Raw genomic sequence first — 22173 nt, 5'->3', positions numbered from 1 at the left:
CATCTTCTAATAGGTTGTCTTAACCTTTTAAATGATAATCTCAGGGTTCCAAAGAGAACAAGAAGGAAAACCTCAATGTACAAGGGCTTTTCATGCCTCTGATTTGTTTCAAAGCAAGTCACATGTCTAAAATCCATATTCAAGATCCACGTGGAATGGTAGTTTTTATATCTTGATGGGAGAAGCTGTGTAGTCATATTACAAAGGAGCAAGATCAAGGGAGGGGAAGATGTTGTGGTCATGCTTGGTCTACCATGCCTGGAGAAGCAACAGTAAATGTATCACCCCAGAAGGGACACACTTCATCTTCAGGCAGAAACTGTCAGCCTCAACTAGTCATATACCTGCTCCTTCTCCCCCACCCCCAACTTAGGATGCATGCAAAGGAGGATGGTAAGTAAATAAAGCCCCCTGTGCAATTATATGTTACATTTGTCTCACATGGCAAAGTTCTGTCTCACTTATTTTCCCTTAATAAAATCCATTGAGGCCTTTCAGAGTTAGCCATATTCAAAGACACCCTGAATTTCCATGTTCAATTCTATGTGACTGAAGGCTGATCTTCTAATAGGTGGGGATTTGGGAGATGGTTGTATGAAGTATTTAAAGTTTCAGAAGCAATATGATGTCTTGCTGCCGATCATATATAGTCTCAAACATTACATGTTGCATTTCACATAAGAAGTCTTATCCTTTATGGCCTAGCTCAAAAGCTTTCTCCAGGAGGCCTTTCTACCCTTTTCTGTCCTGGCCAGGGGTCATCTCTGCTGATTCTAAATTCCTGTAAAATATTATTTTGCTTATGTTGAATAGTCTACCTACTCTGCTAGATTTGAGTTTGTTGGGATGGAGTCTGTGTCTTATCTACTACTGAATTCTGTGTAGTATCTAGTCTTGCAGGGACACAGTGAAATAATAAATCATCCCTTGATAAAGGAGGAGGAGGCTATATTTAACCCTAATGTCCTAGTTTGTTCCCCTTCTATATTTTTTCATAATCCATTTAATTGTTTTCTATCCCTGGGTCACCAACACTTAAGGCCACAGTCATATATGGATTCCTCTGTTAATTCCTTCATTGAGAAATGTCAGAAGAGGGATACATTCATTCATTCAAGTCTGTATTGAGCACCCACTATGTGTCCCACATATTTATGTGACAGAGACATAGCAGAAAATAAAATATATATAGTCACTACTCTGGTGGAGGAAAACACAAACAAGATATATAAAATACCAGAGATCAAATTGTTGATGTGTGTTAAGTAGAAAAATCTAGGAGGTAACAAGAAAGAGAGATCCTGGTGGTGGTAAGATGCCCTTTTGTTCTGAGTGGCCAGGAAAAGCATCTTCCATATGGTGACATTTATACTATGATCTGCAGACAGTGAGCCATGCAGATATTTAGGGAAGAACGGTCTTAACTGAGGTAATGGTATCTGCAAAGGCCCTGAGGCAGAATTACAAGTGGCCTCTATGAGGCGCAGGAGAAAGTCCATGTGGTTAGAGTCAAGTGAGCATGAGAAAGGAATAGGAGATGAATGGAGAGAGATACAAGGCTAGATTATGTATTGTACAGATTGGATTATATCCCGAGGGAGGGGAGGAGCCATATAAAGAAAGGATAAAGAACCAAAGGTATGGGGAATTATATGGGTTTGAAGAAAGAGGTGAGGGAGGGGAAATGTACATATCTGTCTGTGATCTTTTTTCACCATCTCCTCCGACATAAAATAGATTTCTCACCTTGTTTCCCCCTGTGAAAAATCTACTTCCAAGATTGACTCTGTGTTTGCAAATCATCACTATGTATGGCATGTATAGAAATACTTTCTTCCACAGGATATAGATGATTAGAGCAAAGATAAATAGACTATATAGCTTTTGCTGGTAATTTTTGCCAGTTTACCAGATATAATCCTTTTAAAAGCATGTCCCTTATTTATGTAGTGCTTTCATTATAATTTAGATTCTCAAAAATATTAGTTTTTAAACAAGGCCTAGAGCTCTGCCTAAGTTGCTTCGATAAAACCCAACTCGTTATATGTTATAAATGAAAAACAGTTATTTAAATTACAATGGCCTTGATGTCACAGAACTATAAATGGGAGGATGCCGAGGGGAGGGGAGAACTTTCACTTTCAGCATGATAAAACATCCTGCATGAAGATATGATATTTTTACAAACTTATTTTCTGCAAAGGAAACCATCAAGAACAAGGAATTTTCTGTGTAAGTGTGCTAGGAATATATTTTTTTAATTTGTTACAAAAGTAACATAATAAATGTAAACAATTTAGATATTTTTGTGTTTAAAAAATATAATTATAGTCAGTGTATAATGGCATTATTTTAACCACGGCAAACCAGCCTTGTTATGAACACATTTGTTTATTTTCAAGATAATTTGATTATAGCCAACTTACTGGTTTCACGTGACTAATATTTGGCTGTGGTGTGCATTGTTTAGTCAAATAAAAAATTTAATTATTTTTACTTTCTGTGGCCTTTAGTAAATAAAGCCTGATTTACTAAATAAAGCCTGAATTACTAAGTTCTTTTTGGCGTAGTATAGTTCTCATACTAGAATTCATAGAAAATCTAGAAACCCTCTTAGGGGGCCTCTTTAATAATAAGTTGATATGCTTGGGCACATGCTTATTTATTACTGCATTGTAGAGCTGCTTTCTGAGGTTTCTCTTTCTCAGGAAAGTAGTTAAATAAATAAACATTACAGAGGATATTTGCTACTCCTTGTGACCCAGTAAATAGTTCTCCTGGTGACAACTTTGAAAATATATGATCAACAATTTCATGCTTTGGGGCCATAAACAAAATAAGCAAAAAAGATGTTTTAGATCCTAGAAGAGTTTGTTGGAACATTCCACTGACAGGTAAACTAAAGACCAGAGTAAATATGGCTCCAGGTAGCAAGTGAACAGCCAGACCAGGGGCAAGGCCAGTGTTTGCTTGTAGGGGTTAGAATGCTATACAGCAGTGAAAATAGTGTCCATGTCTATTGCAAAATAGAACAATGCCATAAACATGTAGGCATCATCTCTTCTACCTTGGGAGCCTCTTGCAAAGTGGCATTATAGGCATGTCTCTTTCAGATGGGGAAATTCCTTGAAATAGTTTGTGGGATTCTTTTTTGGCTTCACAGTAATTGGTTGAAGCAGTTCTTTAAATTGGTCCTTTTCACATGGAGTGCACTTTGCCATTAAAAGGAATCCATGTGTCTCATGAAAATGTGTGATATCTTCTGTAAGTATGTGTGTTGATGGGTATTTGAAATTAGCCTGGAATTTAGGAGTTTTAGGGTTTTTTCCATCTACTTTTAAATTCTTGGACATAGATGGCTACAATTGGGTAATTTATCAATAATCAAAAAGGCTAAAATATAATTAACACATTTGGGATATAACTCCCCTCAAAAACCTTCATACTTTCTTTGTAAAAGTTTTGCTGAAGAAGTATGTATTTATCATATGAGGAGATTGTTATGGGTATAAGTGGAAGAGATAGAATTAAGTTTGGAAGGTAATAATTAGGGAAGGCTCTGGTTTTATTTCAATGTTTACATCTATTTCTCAGGCCTAAAGCCTTTTGTCCCATTGTCAAAGAATAGTTCAGGTTCAGTATTTTATTCCACGAGACCAAGAGAGAAGATGCCAGTTGTGGAGTTAACTGCTTAAGCTTAAGAAAGTGACATAGCACTCTGCAGAGAACTAAGAATGTATCTTGAGGTACTACATCTGGGTTCAAACATAACCACAAAATACAGTGGGATTCACAGTCTTTTAAGACCATGCCAGTGAAGTCATTCTGAGTCATGACTTCATGGATAGAGGATTCTAATCAACTGCTGAAGTCCACGGAGAACTAAATGAAGGAAAGAGGCCTGAGATCTAGTAGGAGGGAATTTTGAAGAGCCATCAGTATCTTTATATAGACTTTCCATCCCCTGGGATCTGTATGGTCAAATCACCAGAAAGACTTCCATGGTCACCTTCCTGGAGACCTGGCTATAAGCCAAGCAACTTCTTCAATCTCTTGCCAGGTCTCTAGTCTGTGAGTCAAAGAATACCATATTTATGCGAGATGCTTTGAGATAGTGGGTGCTCTGTGAATTTCAGGTAATGTTTTGTTTTTTTCTCACCAGAAGCATCATGTTTTCAGCATGTTTGTTAATGGTGAAGATTTTATTTTAAAAAAATCATGACAGTAAATTCACACATTGCCAAATAACAATTGTCTGCTATCTGATTCTATCAGATAAACTTTATACCTTTTCTGGAATATATGAGTTAGAAAACTTAAGATATCAGATTCAGCTGACTCAAGTACCTGATATACCAGGCAGTATTAGGAAACAGAAGGGATTGTGATAATGACTGAAGTTATTACTGGCACTTGAACTGAATTTGTCTTAAAATATCAGTTTACTTTGATATATGCTACAAAGACCTTAACCATGTTACTGTCTGATGCTTTTGTGAAATGAAAGTGCCAATACAGAATGAACTGTTTTGATAAGCTCCCTCACAATTTTAGATTATAAAGTTAATCTCTAAGAACTAATAAGCAATGATTCCATTTTCCTGATTTTATTTTTATGAGCCACAGTTTTATATCCCGCTGCTTATCTGATTTGAAAATGGTTGTAATATTTGGAGAAAGTTAATATTGAGTCATGCCAAAACCTTAATAAACTTAGTCTTGAACTAATATTTCAGGCTCATGAGGGATTTCTGTATGCTAAGATAGATTTTAATATTACAGAAATGCAATAGTGACCTTTCCATAAAACCTTAATAAAATTACTTTGTGATATAAACTGCAGAAGAGATGGGAACTTTCTTGAAAGAGAGTATCCATGATTTATCTGCATTTCATGGCTTAATCTTATATCTCATTTCTTCAGATCTCGTTTTTTTCTTTCCCTTAAGGCATACAACAGTAATTTCCATATTTTTAAACTAGACAACAGATAGAATTTTCAAAGGCATGTTTTCCCTTTGCACCAGTGAGACTGGGTTTTGGACTGGCAGTTCAAGGCTGTGGTTCTATTGCAGCTCCACCGGCAGGATTGTGGCATCTTGCCCAGCTTACCTAAGGTTTCTTGGCATCTGTTCCCATTCTATTACAGGAAGAGCTCATATTAAGTCTGAAATCCCTAGGATTGTCTTTGATCAACTATTGCTTAAATGTTATAACTTTCATCTTCTTCAACATCCCTCTATTTTGTTGATATAGTTCTTAATATGGTGGCACAGAAATGTGTAAAATACTCTAAGCTGTGTTAGGATCTAAAAGTTCATTAATATTGTTATATCCCTTGATCCGTGACCTTCCTAACACTGCATTAAGGTTTCAACAAGTACCTTATCACCATTGGCTCATTAAGGTTGGAGTTCACCAAAAGCTCAGATGTTTTTCATGTAAAAAAGCCATTTTACTTTGTCCTGTAGTTGATTTTTTTTTTTTTTTAACTTCCCCGATCTTTGCATTGCTCACTTCTCCAACAATCTTGGTAATTTGGCTTATTCTTCAAAGCAGTCCTTTTGTAGCAGTGAGCACAGCTCAGGACATATTTGGACATCTGGAATACTGGAGGGAGCACTGGTGGAGTTGTCTTAGGAGGCTGCTGAAAACGAGGGAGTGGAGTTTTGGAAGGGAGAGGAGGGGAGTGATACCACAGGTTTGCCCTGGGAGTGAGAATACTGAGAGCCAAAAAGGATAAAGGACAGAGGAGGTGGAGGGACTGCCACATGTGGAAAGAGGATCATGCTGAAGGTAGGAGTTTCGTTCTAGAAAGGTTAAGAAAGATCAGGACCCGCATAAGGACACTGAACTTGAAGACCAAAAACTTCAGCTACTCAAAAAGGCATATTTTGAACAGAATATATATGTTAGATCCCTTATTTTAAGACATTTATAGTGAGTTAACAGTAAGTGAGGGTATTAAGCAAAGTCTGTTTTATTTTTTTCACAAAACTTGGCCATGGGAAGTGTAACATAGATGGCCATAATGTACCTTAATTATAAGCCTTCTTCTCTTTACTACTTCAGGGCACAATAATTAATTGAGTGACAGTAGATATTTGGTCCACAAAACTCAATTTAACTTATTATTCGTGTAATTGTCATAATTGAATCTTATCTCTTTTCCTGTTTTACCTTGGGGATTGGTTTCAAATAGGGCAGAATAAAAATAAAAATATATATACAATGGCTTAATCACAATTGTGATTTCACCAGTACTAAATATAGACAACAACAATGATTTTATTAAAATACTCCCTACAGATATTCCCAAGATAGCCTCGTAGACCAATTAATGTTATGACCTAAGTGGCTAGATTGTGATGTTTTTATAAAACTAAGTTTTGTCTATCACATTTGGAACACTCTACAAACAAAGCCAGGAATTAAAGACATAGTAATCTTTTTACAATGAATGATTTTATGAGGGAATTAAAGAATGAAAGAAACTTGAATTTATTAGCTTTTTTAATAACATAAAATATCCACTGATGTTGATGGTGAGATTACTAGGATCTCTGTCCTCAGGTCATTTTAAAGTGGTAAATTGGATAGTGGTAGTAATGTGGCCATCTCCTTTATTGAAGCAATCCTTATTTTTGATTTAACTACCTCTTATTAAAGCAGTTTAAATACTGTCCCAAGAAAGGATGCGTTTCCTTCATTTTGGTCTTAGGCCATATCTTTAGAGTGTTTTTTACTTGAATTTAAGGAACTTTCTTCATGAGAACCAAGTACGGACAATGAGGGTGTACAGTCAAAAGGTTTGTTAAGTTCTATTAATCATTCTACTATATTGGGGGGATTCTAAGCTTTCTGAGCTTTATTTTCCACATTTTTCTGGTTAAGATTTCTAACTTTAAGAGAGTATGTAAAAATCCTTGGTAATTGGTGAAACAGTAAGTGGATGCTGGGTGCCTTTATTGTGAGAGCTTCTAGAAGTGTGTCGGGTCAGTGGTAAATGGCCACTAGCATAAGCTTTTAGAGCAGAGTGATGAGTTTCATTTCTCATTACTGCAGAAAGTCCAGCATCTCTTGCTTAATGAGAATGTCATCCTCCTGGTCTCCAGGTCAGGCTGTTGAGTTCTTTCTGATGTGTCTTTGAAACTTGCTGCAGTCTTGTAGCATTTTAGAATATGCTGGATCAAATATTTTCCCTTCAGAAAAGGACTGATTGCAGACACTAGGATCAAAGCAATTTTTGTAACTGATTATTAGTACTGACACTTGGGAAAACCAAGGATTTATCTAACAGGGGGCAGGGAACTTAGTTAAAGAAGCACCATTTTCTCTCTCTTTTTCCCCAGCCTGCAGATATGGTTTGAATTAGAAGTTAAAGAAATTTACTAAAATAAAACACCATGTGAACTCTTGGGAGTCGCTTCACATCCAACTCTCTGACCTTTGATATCCTTCCTATTGCCTCTGAGCCTTGTTAGAGTGAGGGATGTTTTTCAGTGTCTATATAAGCAATGGAAGCAAACATGTTTTAAAATAATCCAATAAAAGCACACATCTTATGAAAGGGACAGTTATTTGAAGACTGTTGACCTTACAAGAATTGGGCAAGGATTTGGCATCTTGAAAGTGTGCTTTGATACTGAAGAGTTGTTCTAGAAATGCCACTACGTCATTACTCTTTTAGTTACCCTTCAATACACAATAGTAATGCATTGTTTTAAATCTTACTTGGCCCATCTGAATGTGCCTTTCATTTTTTCATTTTTGGAAATATATTTCAGGAAGGATATATATGGATCTTAAATAGCGTTTATATTTCATAGGAGCTCAAATTATGTTTAGTCAAACTAATATAAGCTAAGAAGGCATCAGAGAAATGACTGTTTCAACCTCTGTATTTCACAGACAGGGATATTAAGACTCAAAGGGTAAGGGGCTTCCTCAAAGTCACACTTAGTTGGGACAGAGCTGGGGCTGGAATGCAGGTTATCCATCTCTGATTGCCCTTCTGTTTCCATTCCAGCAGGCCATACAGCTCATATTAATTTAATATTAATTGCAGAAACAGTGTAATATATAATAAAAGGCAGACTCATTTTTAAAGATGGTCAAATTACTTATAAAACCATAAAATCTGTATCTTTCTAATTAGCTTTTCCCATGTCACATTAGAAGATTTATTTCAAGTTGTGTGAATGTTATTGCTGCTATTCTGATGTGAATGAAACAGACTCAATTCCAGTCTCCCTGCTGGTCTATTGGACAAAGCCAAAGACAGCATCTAATATACACCTAGTTTTTATGTGCAGTCTCACTGCATAAGCCAATTTACAGAGTAAATTTCCCATTATTTGAAGTAATAGTTAATTAGTAATGCCAAACCTGGGGAGGAGGGGCCTGAAAAGGTAACACTTGTAATATAAGTTGACTGAGATTAACGATTTTGATTCCTTTTTTGGGCATAAAAACACAAAGAGGAAGAAAGGTTTAGAGATTTTGAAAATAATGTGCATGTCTAAAAATATTAAATCAACCTCCCCAAACCTCAAATTTCATGTAATTCTTTCTCACTATTTCTATCTTCTTAGTTCCACCTCTGTAGTTACTTTAAGCTTTTGAACTCCAGGTGGAACGATTTTGAATACATAAGGAGATAAATAACCTTGTGTGAGATTTGAGATTTATGTAGGTGACATCACTTTGACTAAAGGTTACTTTCAGGTCATGGGGCAGTACCCCTGTGTGCATGAACACGTGAAGACTGTTGATTTCAGATATCCTTCAGCTTGAAAACCTGAGGAGGAATGTTTTATTTTCTCCTTCTGTTGTCTGAGATCAGCTCTAATATACATGGTCTTAGGCTTTATCCTCTTCTTATGACTCCTGTATAATAATAGCAAAGACTTATTTATAAAATAGCTTGGAGAATTTTTAAATACAAAGAATTTTGCTTAAATTGAAGAGCTTTTGTGTGTGTATATTTGTTTCTTTTAATCAGAAAATAGTTTCAATATAAAGGATGCCTTGAATCCTTAAATTTATGCCTGCTCCTTTCCAAAGCACTTTGCCCATTTTTGTGAAGTCCCATTTTAAATCCTCAGGCTTAATCCACACTCATGCCTGAGGCAACCTTCAGAGAGCTTACTCAAGCGAAGATGAAATAAAAATCTTTCTTTTGAAATAGTTCAATAATTAAAGCAAAATCAGGCTTCTAGAAAGAGCTTTCTCTCTTGACACAGATGATTCATATTGGTGATGTTTTGCCTAATAATTGTGGCAGAGTCAGTCCAAGGACAAATGAAGGGCAAAGTAAGGAGGGCAGGGCATAAGAGACGGGGGCACTTTGAGCTGCCCAGAAGGTCTCCTCTAAAGAGACAGTCTGTAGGGATAAGAACACGATGCACCCCATAAAAACATGTCCAGGTCCAGGCCCCACCAGTGAGGACCCAGATGCCAATCAGAATAGCCCTTACTAAGGGACAGTGGTCAGAGGGTCTAAGGAGGTCAAAGGTTCAGGCCACAGAGGAGGTGTGATTGGGATGTTTATTCTAGAAATTATTGATAGCCACCATCAAGCCTGTAAAACTTGGTAAAGAATGGAAACTCAATTCTACGGGTCTGGTTTGAGCCTGCAGCAGGCAGGCAGCAGGGTATGAGTTGAGAACAAAATACTGTGAAAAGAATTTCAAGATACTGGAGAGAGGAGCAAGTATAGACAGAAATGATACTAAAGTATGCATTTGGGCCAGGTACAGTAACTCACACCTGTAATCTCAGCACTTTGGGAGGCCGAGATGGGTGGATCACTTGAGGTCAGGACTTTGAAACAAGCTGGGCCAACATGGTGAAACCCTGTGTCTACTAAAAAGATGAAAATTAGCCTGGTGTGGTGGCAAGCACCTGTAATCCCAGCTACTTAGGAGGCTGAGGCAGGAGAATCACGAATCTGGGAAGCAGAGGTTGCAGTGAGTTGAGATCGTGCCACTGCACTCTAGCCTGGGTGACATAGAGTCTGAGAGAGAAAGAAGGAAAGAAGGAAAGAAAGGAAGGAAGGAAGGTAGGAGGGAAGGGAAAGGAAAGGAAAGGGAAGGAAGGAGAAGAAGGAAGAAAGAAAGGAAGGAAGGAGAAAGGAGAAGAGAAAGAGAGGAAGGGAGGGAAGGAGGGAGGAAGAGAGGAAGGGAATAGGAGAGAGAGAGAAAGAAGGAAAGAAAGAAGAAAGAAAGAAAGAGAGAGGGAGGAAAGGAAGGGAAGGAAAGGAAGGCAAGGAAGAAAAGAATAAATGTGCATTTGTGTAAGAGAAGAGTCCATTGTCCTTTCTGCCTTGATTTGTTTTGGGAGTTGGTTGGGAGCTCCTCCAGAGAGTAAGATATTCGTTCATTCATTCTTTTATTCATTCATTGTTTACTACTATATGCTGGACACTATAGAAGCAAACAAGGTCCCAGTCTTCACAGAGGTCATCATATAGTGATGATACAGATAAACAAATGGCTGTTTACCATGTAGGGTGGTGAGTTCTTCAAAGAAGGGAAGTACAAGGTGCTTAAGTGAAAATACAGAGTGATTCCTGACCCAGTTTCTCTAAATAATAACCAGTAAGTTTAGGGGAGTAAATAACCAATAAATTAGTGAATGAGAAGCAAAGAGAAATGTGCAAAATGCTCAGTACTGAGGGGCAGGGAATCAAGTCTCATAAATCCAGAGAGGAGAATTTAAAGGGAAAGGTGGTTAGGGAAGATGCTGCTTTCCAATGCAGCTGGGGGCATGTTTCTTCTAGAATCCTTGTGTTTTAACATAATCTTTCTCAGCTCATTTGTCAATTGCTTCTCCTTAAACTTAAAGGAATTTGCTGGTTGAATCTTACCCAATATTTTTTTCCTGAGTTCTTAGGAGAAATATTAGCATTCATAGCTTATAGTTAACAGGGAGCATAAAGGTTTGGGCCAAAAGAGGTAACTGCTTGAGGTTATTTAAGTGACTGCAAAGTCTGCATTGCAGATTAAAAGGATGTTGTGTTGGCTGAGTGTTTATGACTTAATCACCCTGTATTTACTTTCTTCAAGTTGCCTGTCATTCTTAACTGGTTTCTTCTTACTTAACTCTTAAGGATGAGACTTGAAAAAATGGTTGAGGAAATTACTCATTTACTTCAGGCCCTCAGTATGTACTCTTGGTCTTGGATGGAAAGCGAATACTGGCCTTCAAAGTCTCCATAGCCTCGACTTTCCATGGACTTCCAGAGAAAAGTGTGCATTCTAGACAAATGGACTTTTTTTCTTACTTACCCAAGCTTTAGTCCCAAATTCCTAGCCAGCTTCTTTCCCTGGCAAATGGGCCTGGGCTGGATAAAGATTAAAAGACCATTTTCTTCTTCCCTCTTTTTTCCTTTTTGCTGGAGACTTGATCTGTTTTCTCAAACTTTAGCTTACATTGGAATCACCCAGCTAGCTGGATGATACCCCGTCGACTCCTGGGCCCCACCTGCAGAATTTCTGATTTAGATCTGGATGGGGCTTGAGATTTTGCATTTCTAAGAAGTCCCAGGTGATATTTGCTGTCTGGGTAGCATACTTTAAGAACCAATAATCTAAGGCAACTCCAGAGGACCTAAAGATTCTCTATTCTTTCCCCTGTGCTCCCAGCTTGAGTTCCCATCTTGGCTAAACAGAAATAACTCAAAGAGTATTCCTGCAAAGAAGAAACTTAAGCTGAGGAAGAGGTCAACCCAAGCCTCCATTCTCATGGTCCCCACTCTGGAACCCCAGGACTTTAAATTTAAAGACAAAGGATCCTCTATGACCGGGAAGCCCTGGGTGAAGAACACCTTGAAAGATCCAGGAGAGACCAGTATTGAATAACCTGTGACCTCTATCTAAAACTGTACTTAATTTGTGCATGTTGCCATTTTGTTTTCTATTTTCCCAGACCTCAGAACTACTACTGTTTGAGCCAAAAGGGCTGAACTCTCCCTGAAAATTGTTGTATATGGATAGCACTTCCTGCCAAGGGAGAAGTTGTTGCTTTTCTGCATGGTAAACTGTAGATGTCCATCATATATTCTGTTAGTTCTGTCCTTGAAAACAGTGACAAGTTCTACTTTTGAGAGAGGGAAAAAATCCTTACTATGTAGTCCTTAATTTACAAGTATCCCAGGATGGCCTAATCCTCTTATTTCTCAGGGCTTTTATATTCTTTAGGGCTAATGATGTTAACTCTGTTTATGTTAAATTCTCAGTAGTAATAAAATACCTTCTGCTCTTTGCTGCCCCTTAGTAAGAACAGAAGTACTTTATTTCAGAGGCATTAAAGATAAGAAAGAAGAAGGCCGGGCGCGGTGGCTCAAGCCTGTAATCCCAGCACTTTGGGAGGCCGAGGCGGGTGGATCATGAGGTCAAGAGATCGAGACCATCCTGGTCAACATGGTGAAACCCCGTCTCTACCAAAAATACAAAAAATTAGCTGGGCATGGTGGTGCGTGCCTGTAATCCCGGCTACTCAGGAGGCTGAGGCAGGAGAATTGCCTGAACCCAGGAGGCGGAGGTTGCGGTGAGCCGAGACCGCGCCATTGCACTCCAGCCTGGGTAACATGAGTGAAACTCTGTCTCAAAAAAAAAAAAAAAAAAAGAAAGAAGAAGACTTTTACTCTGGAGCATATTTGTAATATGTAAAAAACAAATCCTACTAAAACAGATTTATTATTCATGAAAGAGAAAAACCCACTTAGATTATATATTCTTTTCCTCAGGCTTCTGTATTCCCCCCTCACAACTGTGTGTGTGTGTGTATATATATATATATATATATACACACACACACACACACATATATATTTTTCCTAAAGGTTGATATGTCTTGCATGTTATCAAAGAAATTTCTTTCCAGCAGTCACTTTGTAATTCACAGCTATGAAAATAATTCATATGTATACATGTTTTCACTCATAAGTGGAAGCCAAGCTATGAGGATGGAAAGGCATAAGAATGATACAGAGGGCTTTGGGGATTCAGGGGAAAGGGTCAGAGGTGGGTGAGGGATGAAAGACTACACATTGAGTACAGTGTACTGCTTGAGTTATGGGTGCACAAAATCTCAGTAATTACCACTAAAGAACCTATTCATGTAACCAAACACCACCTGTTCCCCAAAAACCTGTTGAAATTTAAAGAAGATTAGTATGCAAACCATTTTCTGTTTCTGAAAGATCAAAATACTGTTAAAGCAGGAGTGGACTTACTAAGCACTTAAACATATGACCCCTCAGAGAACATCACATGTAGGTAGGCTCCACTTCTGCCACTGAGCCCTCCTGCCCCATTATTGCTCCCTAGCTTGAGCCCTCACCTGCACCAAGCAAAAGGTGAGTGGCAAGGGATTATCAGGCTAGAAAACCTCAATCATGGACAACTATCTACTTTTAACACAATTTCAGCTCCTTAATGTGTTCTAGAGGATTTTGGAGGGCTGGCAGAGGAGCTCACGTCATTTCCAAGGGAGTCGCTACAGGCAAACAATCAACATCCAAGCAATCTTTTGAAACAACTCAGTTCTTCTCTTAGGAAGCTGTTGTACTTCATTGTATTCTAATTTCTTTGAAAACTGATTATTACAGATTGAATTATATTGCCAGGGCTCAGAACACAATACCTGAACATGTGGCACCTTGATAAAATGAGTATTTTGAGCTAAAGGAAACTGGGAAAACTGCAGAAACTGGAAGGTCAATCTCTGACCTTCTTTCCTGAGATACCTTCATGTGACAGGTGTCCCAACTTATACCCGGAGGAAAGGAATGATACCACAAAGATGCCATGAATAATCTGAACAGACCGTTCTCAGTTCCCCAATTCATGACCATTATATCATACCCCCTTTTGTCTAATCATACTTCTATATGACTATCTATTCTTTATCAAAACTAAACATAGACATATAAGATTATCTCTGTTTCTGTGAGTCTTTGTTTCTGTGAGTCTTTGTTTCTGAAGGCCCCTGTGTCACATAAAACTTACATTAAATAAATTTGTATGCCTCTCTTGTTAATCTGTTTTTTGTTATGGAGGGTCTTAGCCATGAACTTTGTGATGGAGGAGGAAAGATACTACTTTTTATTTCCTAGAATATATTGACAGTTATTCATTATATTCAAATTAAGCTGGATCTCTAAATACTCCAGGTAATTAAGCATATTTTAGACGTGTTTTGCAAAATCCTAATATACTGAAACCTATAACATGATCACAAATATCATCTAATAAATTTATAAACCTGGATCTCTAAATACCCCAAGTAACTAAGCATATTTTACACATATTTTATAAAATCTTGATATAATGAAACCTATAACATGATCACAAATGTCACCTAATAAATTTATAAAGGCAACACACTTTAATATTTTTATTCATCTACTTTTAATTATTAAGTTTTAAGGAAGTTACATTTGCCTCTCAACTGTGATTAATACTGAAGTATGAGAGGCAGGGACAAACAGCGAATGGTTGCTTTCTGTTTTTATTTTATTCCTATGCAATTTGCGTTTTTTAAATAAGCTCCAGGAAATGTTTTTAATCAGGTGATCCTTTATAACAGATAAATCATTGCAAAGGCCATAGATTTCCTGTAGCTGAGAATTCATTAAAGACTAATTCCAGCACGATCACAATCAGTTTTTTTCCCAAATATAAGTATTACGGAGGTTTCAGTTAACACTAATGAATTACTAAGTAATGTATGAGGATCAGTCATAACTGGGATGTCCTTCCTGAAAAGGAAGGACAGTGTTTTGCAACTTTATATATTTATCACTTCCTGCTTTTTCTTCTTGCCAAGATTTCTGCTAGAAAACAGACATTATTTGAAAACTAATTTATATGAAAAGAAATAAGTTTTAAAATTTTATCCTCCATTTGCTTTAGAACATTTTTTCTGGAATATAAAAATTATAGTCACTATGAATATTTTAAAATATAGGAAAGTATTAAGAAAATTACCTAAAATTCCATCAGCTAGATGTAACTACTGTTTGTTTTTGTATATGTCTTGCCAGTCTTTTCTGTTGTAAAATAGTGTGCGTGTGTAAGCAATATGCATGTAACATAAAAATTTGGATCAGACTCACATGCAATTTTATAGCTTGTGATTTTGTTTTCTTAACCGTATGTTAAGAGCATTTGTATTTGCTTCAGAAAAATTGTGAATATTTTTAGAAACTCTTCTAAATTTGCTATTGTTAAGCAAATAACTATTCCTTTAAAGTGTTATTTTTAATGGGTACAGTATTTAAGTACTACAGTGTATTTCATCAATTGCTTAGTGATGCTTACATAAGGCCAATATTTTTCTACCATAAACAGTGCAACAATACTCTTGTACATAGATTTTGTACACATTTACATAGGATAAATCCTACGGGTAGAATTACTAGATAAAAGAATATGGATATTTCAAGGCTATAGAAATGTATTACAAAATTCTTTTTTACCAGATAGACAAGAATGCCCTCACCCCATTCCTCAATAGCATTGCATATTATCATATTCTTCATCCTGTACTCTTTTTATGTTTTTTAAAATGTTATTTAATTACTTAATAAAATAGAGGTATTTTTGCAAATAGGGAAAGTTATCACTAATGATACAATATATTAGTATCAAATTAGATTCTTACTTGAGGTAAAGCCATTTATTTAAAAGTCCTGGATAAATCTGATGATAGCTTGTTGATCTGTTTTTAGAAATATAAGGATATTTTATTTAAATATTGAAGAAAACAAGGTACTGAAATATGCACGATAGATTCAACTAATTTACTTTTGGTCAGTGGAAATTTTATCTCAATTCTGTATGTTCTGGAAAACAACCTTGGTGTGCCATTATGAGGTCATTTAAGGTCATGGGTTATTTGGTTTAATGGGATTTGTATGGTTGGATAGGGAAGGGATTAATTTGTTATGGAAATTTTTTTTGTCATAAGGTTGCAGTTAAAAGTTACACTTAATAAAATTTATAACTGAGTCATGGTGCATTTATTCACTTGAAAGCTATATGTTATCAAGTGGAAGCAAATGCTTTTTCAGATGAATTCATTTTTTCACAAATAGAAATAAAAAGTGAAGAATATCTTGTTTGGCTTCTTGGGAGCTGCAGGATGTGAAATTTGTATTTATTGCTAAAATGCAAAGTTGGTGTAAGACATTTGGAACCCAGGGAAGAGTTTGCAGAAATAATGTCATTACTCCTCAAAGCGGCTTTGGAATAGAAGGACAGGAATTATCTGAATTGATTTCTAGATGAGGTTTATTCTGTACTTTTCTGTCTTCCTCTGATAATTCAGTTGAACACACATAAGCTGAATGACCATTCTCTTCAAATCAGAGCAGTCTCTACTGCATTCCAAATTTATCTGGCAACATTATAGTTCTTTTAGGAAAGATGTTCACCTTCAGGGGGCCCAATACCTGCAGGGGGCCCAACAGATGCATTTTCAAGGCTACCGTAAAAAATTACCACAAACTACTGGCTGAAAGTAACAGATATTTATTCTGTCACAATTCTGGAGGCCAGAAGTCTGAACAAGTTATTTTCAGGGCCACATCTCCTTCAGGCTGTGGGAAAGAACCCATTCCTTGCCTATTTCACCTTCTAGTGGCTGCCAACTCTTCTTGACCTGTGCTTGTGTCACTCCAGTCTCTGCCTCTGTAGTCACAATGCCTCCTCCCCTTCTGCCTGTGTCACACTCCCTCTGCCTCCTTTTTATAAGGACATTTAGGACCCACCTGGATGATCCAGAATTATCTCCCCATCTCAAGATCTTTCACTTAATCTCATCTGCTAAATCCTTTCTGCCCTGTAAGGTAACATTCATGACTTCCAGCAGTTAGGAGGTGGGTATCTTTTGAGGGCCATTTATTCAGCCTACCATACCCAGGGACCTTAGATATACCTGGTTGCACATACTGCCCTCTGTTCACTCTATACCAGAACATGAGACACATGTCCAGAAACAAAAAATTCCTTGTGAAAGTTTTGCCCTAAATGGGTCTAGGCTGGGGGTGGTGGTGAGGGAAAGTGAGCAGCATTGACTCTAAAATTGATCCAGCACATATGAAATAGGTTGTCTGGTAAGTCTTAAAGACCACCTTATAGGTCTCGCAAGGAAGACAAGTTTTAACAACTCAGGACAGAGTAGGCTAAGAAAACCAAATATCTTCCTTGGTTCATCCCAACTGAATGGATGGAAGGCCATCTTTATGGGTAACCCACATGTCCTACCTGAATATTTGGCTCCTCAACAGCCCACCTCAGCTCCCTTGTGTTCCTCCTAACTGCCAGTTTCTCATTACTGTCTTTAGAAGGAGCTTTTGCCACTTGCTGTGGAACAAGACCTTTTGTTACTCCCCTTCTCTCTTGCCCCCCTCCCCTACTTCCAAAGTCTCTGTAGTCCTGGGAGTTCTTCCTCTACCCTAGGGCAATAGCTAATCAGATCCAGTTGCATGAGGATTTAGAAACAAAGAACCTATTTAAAGTCCTCAGGCCTCCTTAGGTAACTACTCAATGTGTTTACACTGCAACAGGTTTCGGGCTATCTGTCTATTCTTTGACAATGTAAATTCCCTTTCACTTCCCTTGTTCCACAAGGAGAAGGTGGATCTTTTCCTGTGGGCGCTACTTGATGAGGTGATGCCATTCTAGGAGATGGAGGAGACGATTAACCTTGAAGTATCTTGTAAGTGAGGCCTTGGAAGGCAAGCTAGAGAATTTGAGAAGAGGAACTTTTGGCATGGCACAATCAGAGCCTTATTTTAAAAACCAGTTGGCTGTGGGTGGGGATTTGAGATAATCGCAATAAGGATGTAGTTATAGGGTGGCCAGTTCCTCCCCTCTTTTAAAAAGAAGTAACTGTCCCTTTAATGTTCTCTGCAGTCACTGGGACTATAGTGTGTACCTTCATTTCTTCCCATTTTAAAATCGATTACCTGGATCACACTGTTGTTAAACACGATTGGCTGGGTTGACATTTTTTAGTCTGTAGGTCATCATTGTGCCATGTATGTAAAATAAGCCAGCTAGTGCCTCTGATGCCAGGCCCTGGGAAGTTTTCCACAGTTAGCACAAAGAACAGCCACGACCGCAGCCACCAGTTTAACATTGGGAACAGTCAGGATACTCCAACATCATTTTGCCAGAATACCTCTTACCCTGTTCTGAACCCTAACACTCTGAAGGAAGAAGCAATGAAATGAACTTCCACCTCCACTGCAGAAAAGATTAAGGTCAAAATTACCCTCCTCCTTCCATTAGCCTCCTTCACCCCCAAAGTTCTTCATATATTGAGACTATTATAATGAAATGAGTACCCAAGGTAGAGATGAATATTTTAGTAGTTAAGAATAGTAGTGAGGTCTGAGAAACATCGTATACTGGATCCTTATGCTGATGCTGGGAGAGCCAGAGTTAAACCAGTGAAAGATGATGCAAACTGTAAAAAGCTTTTTTATAATTATTTTTATTTTTGAGATAAACTTTTCGTATCAGAAGCATCTTGTTGATTTGAAATGAAACCAAAGGGAGAAATTGAAAGCGATTGTTGTCAGGAGTGAGACAATCATAGAACACATAAAATCCTGCAGAAAAGAGATGTTTTGCCCACCATTCTTTACAGCCTGGAAAACTGGAGTGGCTACTGTTAGAAGTAATTTTTTTCAGTGCCCCAAAAGAAATAGCACTTGAACATAAATTTTCTCAGCAAGGCAATTTTTACTCCTGTAGAAGGGTACATCTTGTGGAGGGAGCAGAGAGCACACAGAACAAAGGAGAGCAGGGGTTTTAATTATCTCTTAACACAACTTGTCTCTGTTACTGTGTCTTTCCTCTGTTGGCTGGACTTGGACCACACAATCTAAGCTGAACTAGATTGGCTAACTTGAAAAGTTCAGGAATATGGTTACACCAGTGGGAAGGTGGAAAGATCCATTTCAGTGGGAGAAGCTGTTGTGATGGGAGGGGTAATTCAAAGAGTGTGTGGCAGATGTGGAATGTGGGCCCTACAGATAAGGACTGACAGGTTGTTTACCAGGGCTAGGGGAACAGAAAGAGGAAGGAAGTCTGGCTTTGAAAGCAGGGAACAAAGGACAAGGAAACTTAAACAAGCTAAACTTTCAAAGAAGAACTTCTTACTGTATTTAACAGCCACTATGATGTTTTTAAATCTGTTTTTCAAGCTAACACTTAGCTCCCTGTAGTTGGTTATTAAGGGGGAGGAGGGTCTGTGAATCTATTTTTCTCCGCAGATCTGTCTTATAACATAGAAGACATGAATGCACGTCATCTACCTCCAAAGCTTGTTTCTAAGCTTCTTAGGTGGAAGTTGTGTGGTTATTTGTGCACATATATGCTGTATTCACCAAGCTATGCAAAAGATCTCAAGAAAAATCAAACTTAATTCTTCTATCTGATAGAAGGCTTTGTATCCTTTGATTATCACCTCCTCATTCCTTCTACTCCTCAGCCTTTGTTAACCACTGTTCTACTCTCTGTTTTTATAAGTCCAACTGTTATAGATTTCACATGTAAGTGAGAACATGTATATTCGTCTTTATTTTGCTTATTTCACTTAGCATAATGTTCTCCAATTCCATCCATGTTATCACAAATGACAGAATTTTTTCCCTTTTTTAAGGCTGAATAATAGTTCACTGTATATCATACAGCACATTTTCTCTATGCATTCATTTGTTGTTAGATACTTGGGTTGATTCCATAACTTGGATATTGTGAATAGTGCCACATTGAACATAGGAATGCAGATATCTCTTTGACACATTGATTTCAGATCTTTCCAATAAATGCCTAGAAGTGAGATTGCTGGATCATTTAGTTCCTCAAAAAACCAAAAGCCTATTTTTAGTTTTTTGAGGAACCTCCATACTGTTTTTGACAATGGCTATACTAATTTAAGCCAAATGAATTTTAGCTTTGAAAGATATGTACTTTATTTAGCTTTTAAAATAGTCTGATTAAAGTTATACATACTATTCTCTTAGAATGTTCACATTCTTCTTCTTTAATTATATCCCACTTTTCATTGTAATTTTGAGTTTGTGCTGCAGCCACCTCCTCCTCCTCATCCTCTCCTCTTCCGCCAACTAAATCTCTCTCTCTATGTCTCTCAGTCTTGCTCTCAATACTTGCCAAATATATGGCCAATGCAGATATTCAGAAAATAATTAATTTTTTCTTTTGATGATCATTGTTTTGGGTTTTTGTTTTTGTTTTTTGTTTTTTTTGTTTTTTTTTTTTTTTGCTACATATTACATATCTAGGTTTTGGTTTGTAATGCTCTCATCTTTTCTTTCTAAAAAGTTTATAATTTCTGATTAACTCAAGAATGACTTAGGAGTGTGTATATGTGTGTGTGAATGTTTAATTTTTCATGTATATAGATGTTGTGCACTCTCTGTCATTAATATGTAAGTTTCCTTGTTGTCAATTAGCATGGCCACCATATTTTCTGCCTTTTGAAAAATGCTGAAATTTCCTCTATGGCCTAATGGTGATCACGTTTTGAGATTGTCACATGTGTGTGGGTAGCCAGGGTGCAAAAGAGGGAAAAAAGAAAATAATATATTTAGAAAGAGAATAAATATATTAAGAGTGAGAATACAGCTCATTAAGTTCTGTTATTTATGTTGCCTTGGGTTATTGTTTCTACTGATTATTCAGTATGGTATTCAGATCTTCAAGAAGATTCTTATTTCTTTGTCTTCTTATTCTGTTAATTTTGGAGAATCATTGTCTCCTGTTTGTGACTTTGCTAATTTCTCTTGTACTTTATCAGTTTTTCAACATGTATTTTGATGCTGTGTGGTCACATGCTTAAATATTAATGGCAGTTAATTGATGTATTATCACTCTGACTGTGCTTTTTTCTTTGGAGTCTGCTTTGTGTCCTTTTATTGTTATAAATGTTTTCTTTTTTTTTTTCTTAGCATGTGCCCATGGTATCTTTTTTCATCCCTGCATTTTCAAACTTCTTAGTTTTCAAAATATTTCTGTAAACAACCATAATTTTACCTAATCTGAAAACCTCTTTTATAAGTTAATTTAACCAACTCATATTTACTATGCTTAGTGATGTGTCATTTTATTTTGTGTTTTCTATTTATAATGTGTTCCTGTCTTCTCTCCATTCTTTATCTGCTTTCTTTTTAAAGGAGGCTCAAGTTTCTTTTGCTGTTTCGCCCCTGCTAATCATTTGGAAGTTATATTTTCTAATTTTAATTTTCTATAGGAAAACTCATAAATTGTTAGCACCCATATTTAAACTTCTATTATTCTGCTAATGTCTAGAGGTTTAAGTATCTCTGTTCCCCTCCCAAAATGGTTTTACTTCCCTTTGTCCCATACCTCCTTCCTCCAACCACCTTGTTGGCCACAACTCATGTATTGATATAATCTGGGATTTGGCTTGGCTAATATTTAAATATATTTATTCTTTTCTATCTTTTTGGCATAATACAGTAAGACTTACAAGTAAGCCTATTGTTTCTTTTTACTTTCTTTTTCTCAACAATATTTTTCATATCTCTCTTATTTCTCTATTTTCCTTTTGACAGAATATGTAATACATTAAATTTTCCAGGGTAGATCACTAAATCTTTCAGTTATTTACAAATCTCTAAATAACTGCATTTTCTCCTAAAAGTTTAAACCGTATCGAACACAGAATTTTAAATCCAAAATTATTTTTCTCAGAACTCTGAAATAGTGTTATTGCATTTAGTGTTGTGGATTATGTGCCTGATATTAGTCTCAGTCTCATTGTCGTTTACCTCTAGATGATCTTTTCTCTCCGAGCATCTTTAAGAGATTTTGTAATTTCTCTGCATATTTTGTGTCTTCAGTGTCACCATGAGGTATATTTGGGGGTGTGTATCTTTTTTCCCCACTTATACTACTTGGAATTGGACTTTTTCACTTTGAGGACTCAAATATTCAGGTTTCAGAAATGTTCTTCTACTGTTGCTTAATTTCCATCCCTCCATTGTCTCCTTATAAGGTTGTTGAACCTTTCCTTTCCATTTTCTATATCTCCAACTTTTTCATTCATGTTTTCAATTTCTTTTAGTGTAACTTTTTTTTTTTTTTTTTTTTTTTTTTTTTTTTTTTT

General features: G+C 36.9%; 1 protein-coding gene across 14 annotated transcripts in view; it reads left to right on the top strand.

The window, feature by feature from the left end:
• Positions 1-22173, top strand: part of PLCB4 (phospholipase C beta 4) — a 395299-nt gene that overhangs the window by 209888 nt on the left and 163238 nt on the right. The window contains exon 1 of one of the 14 annotated variants that reach the window (XM_037736895.1): positions 5684-5796. The exons of the other annotated variants lie outside the window; for them this stretch is intronic. Within the exon in view, the coding sequence (XP_037592823.1) occupies positions 5788-5796 (9 nt within the window). The 5' untranslated portion in view covers positions 5684-5787. Of the gene's footprint in view, positions 1-5683; positions 5797-22173 lie in introns of those variants that run through there. 14 annotated transcript variants of the gene reach the window in all.

The sequence above is a fragment of the Cebus imitator genome, unplaced genomic scaffold, assembly GCF_001604975.1.
Source record: "Cebus imitator isolate Cc_AM_T3 unplaced genomic scaffold, Cebus_imitator-1.0 Scaffold31, whole genome shotgun sequence".
In the NCBI taxonomy this organism is placed as follows: domain Eukaryota; kingdom Metazoa; phylum Chordata; class Mammalia; order Primates; family Cebidae; genus Cebus; species Cebus imitator.
Note: the sequence above shows the minus strand (reverse complement) of the source record. Positions and strands in the feature narration are given on the sequence as shown.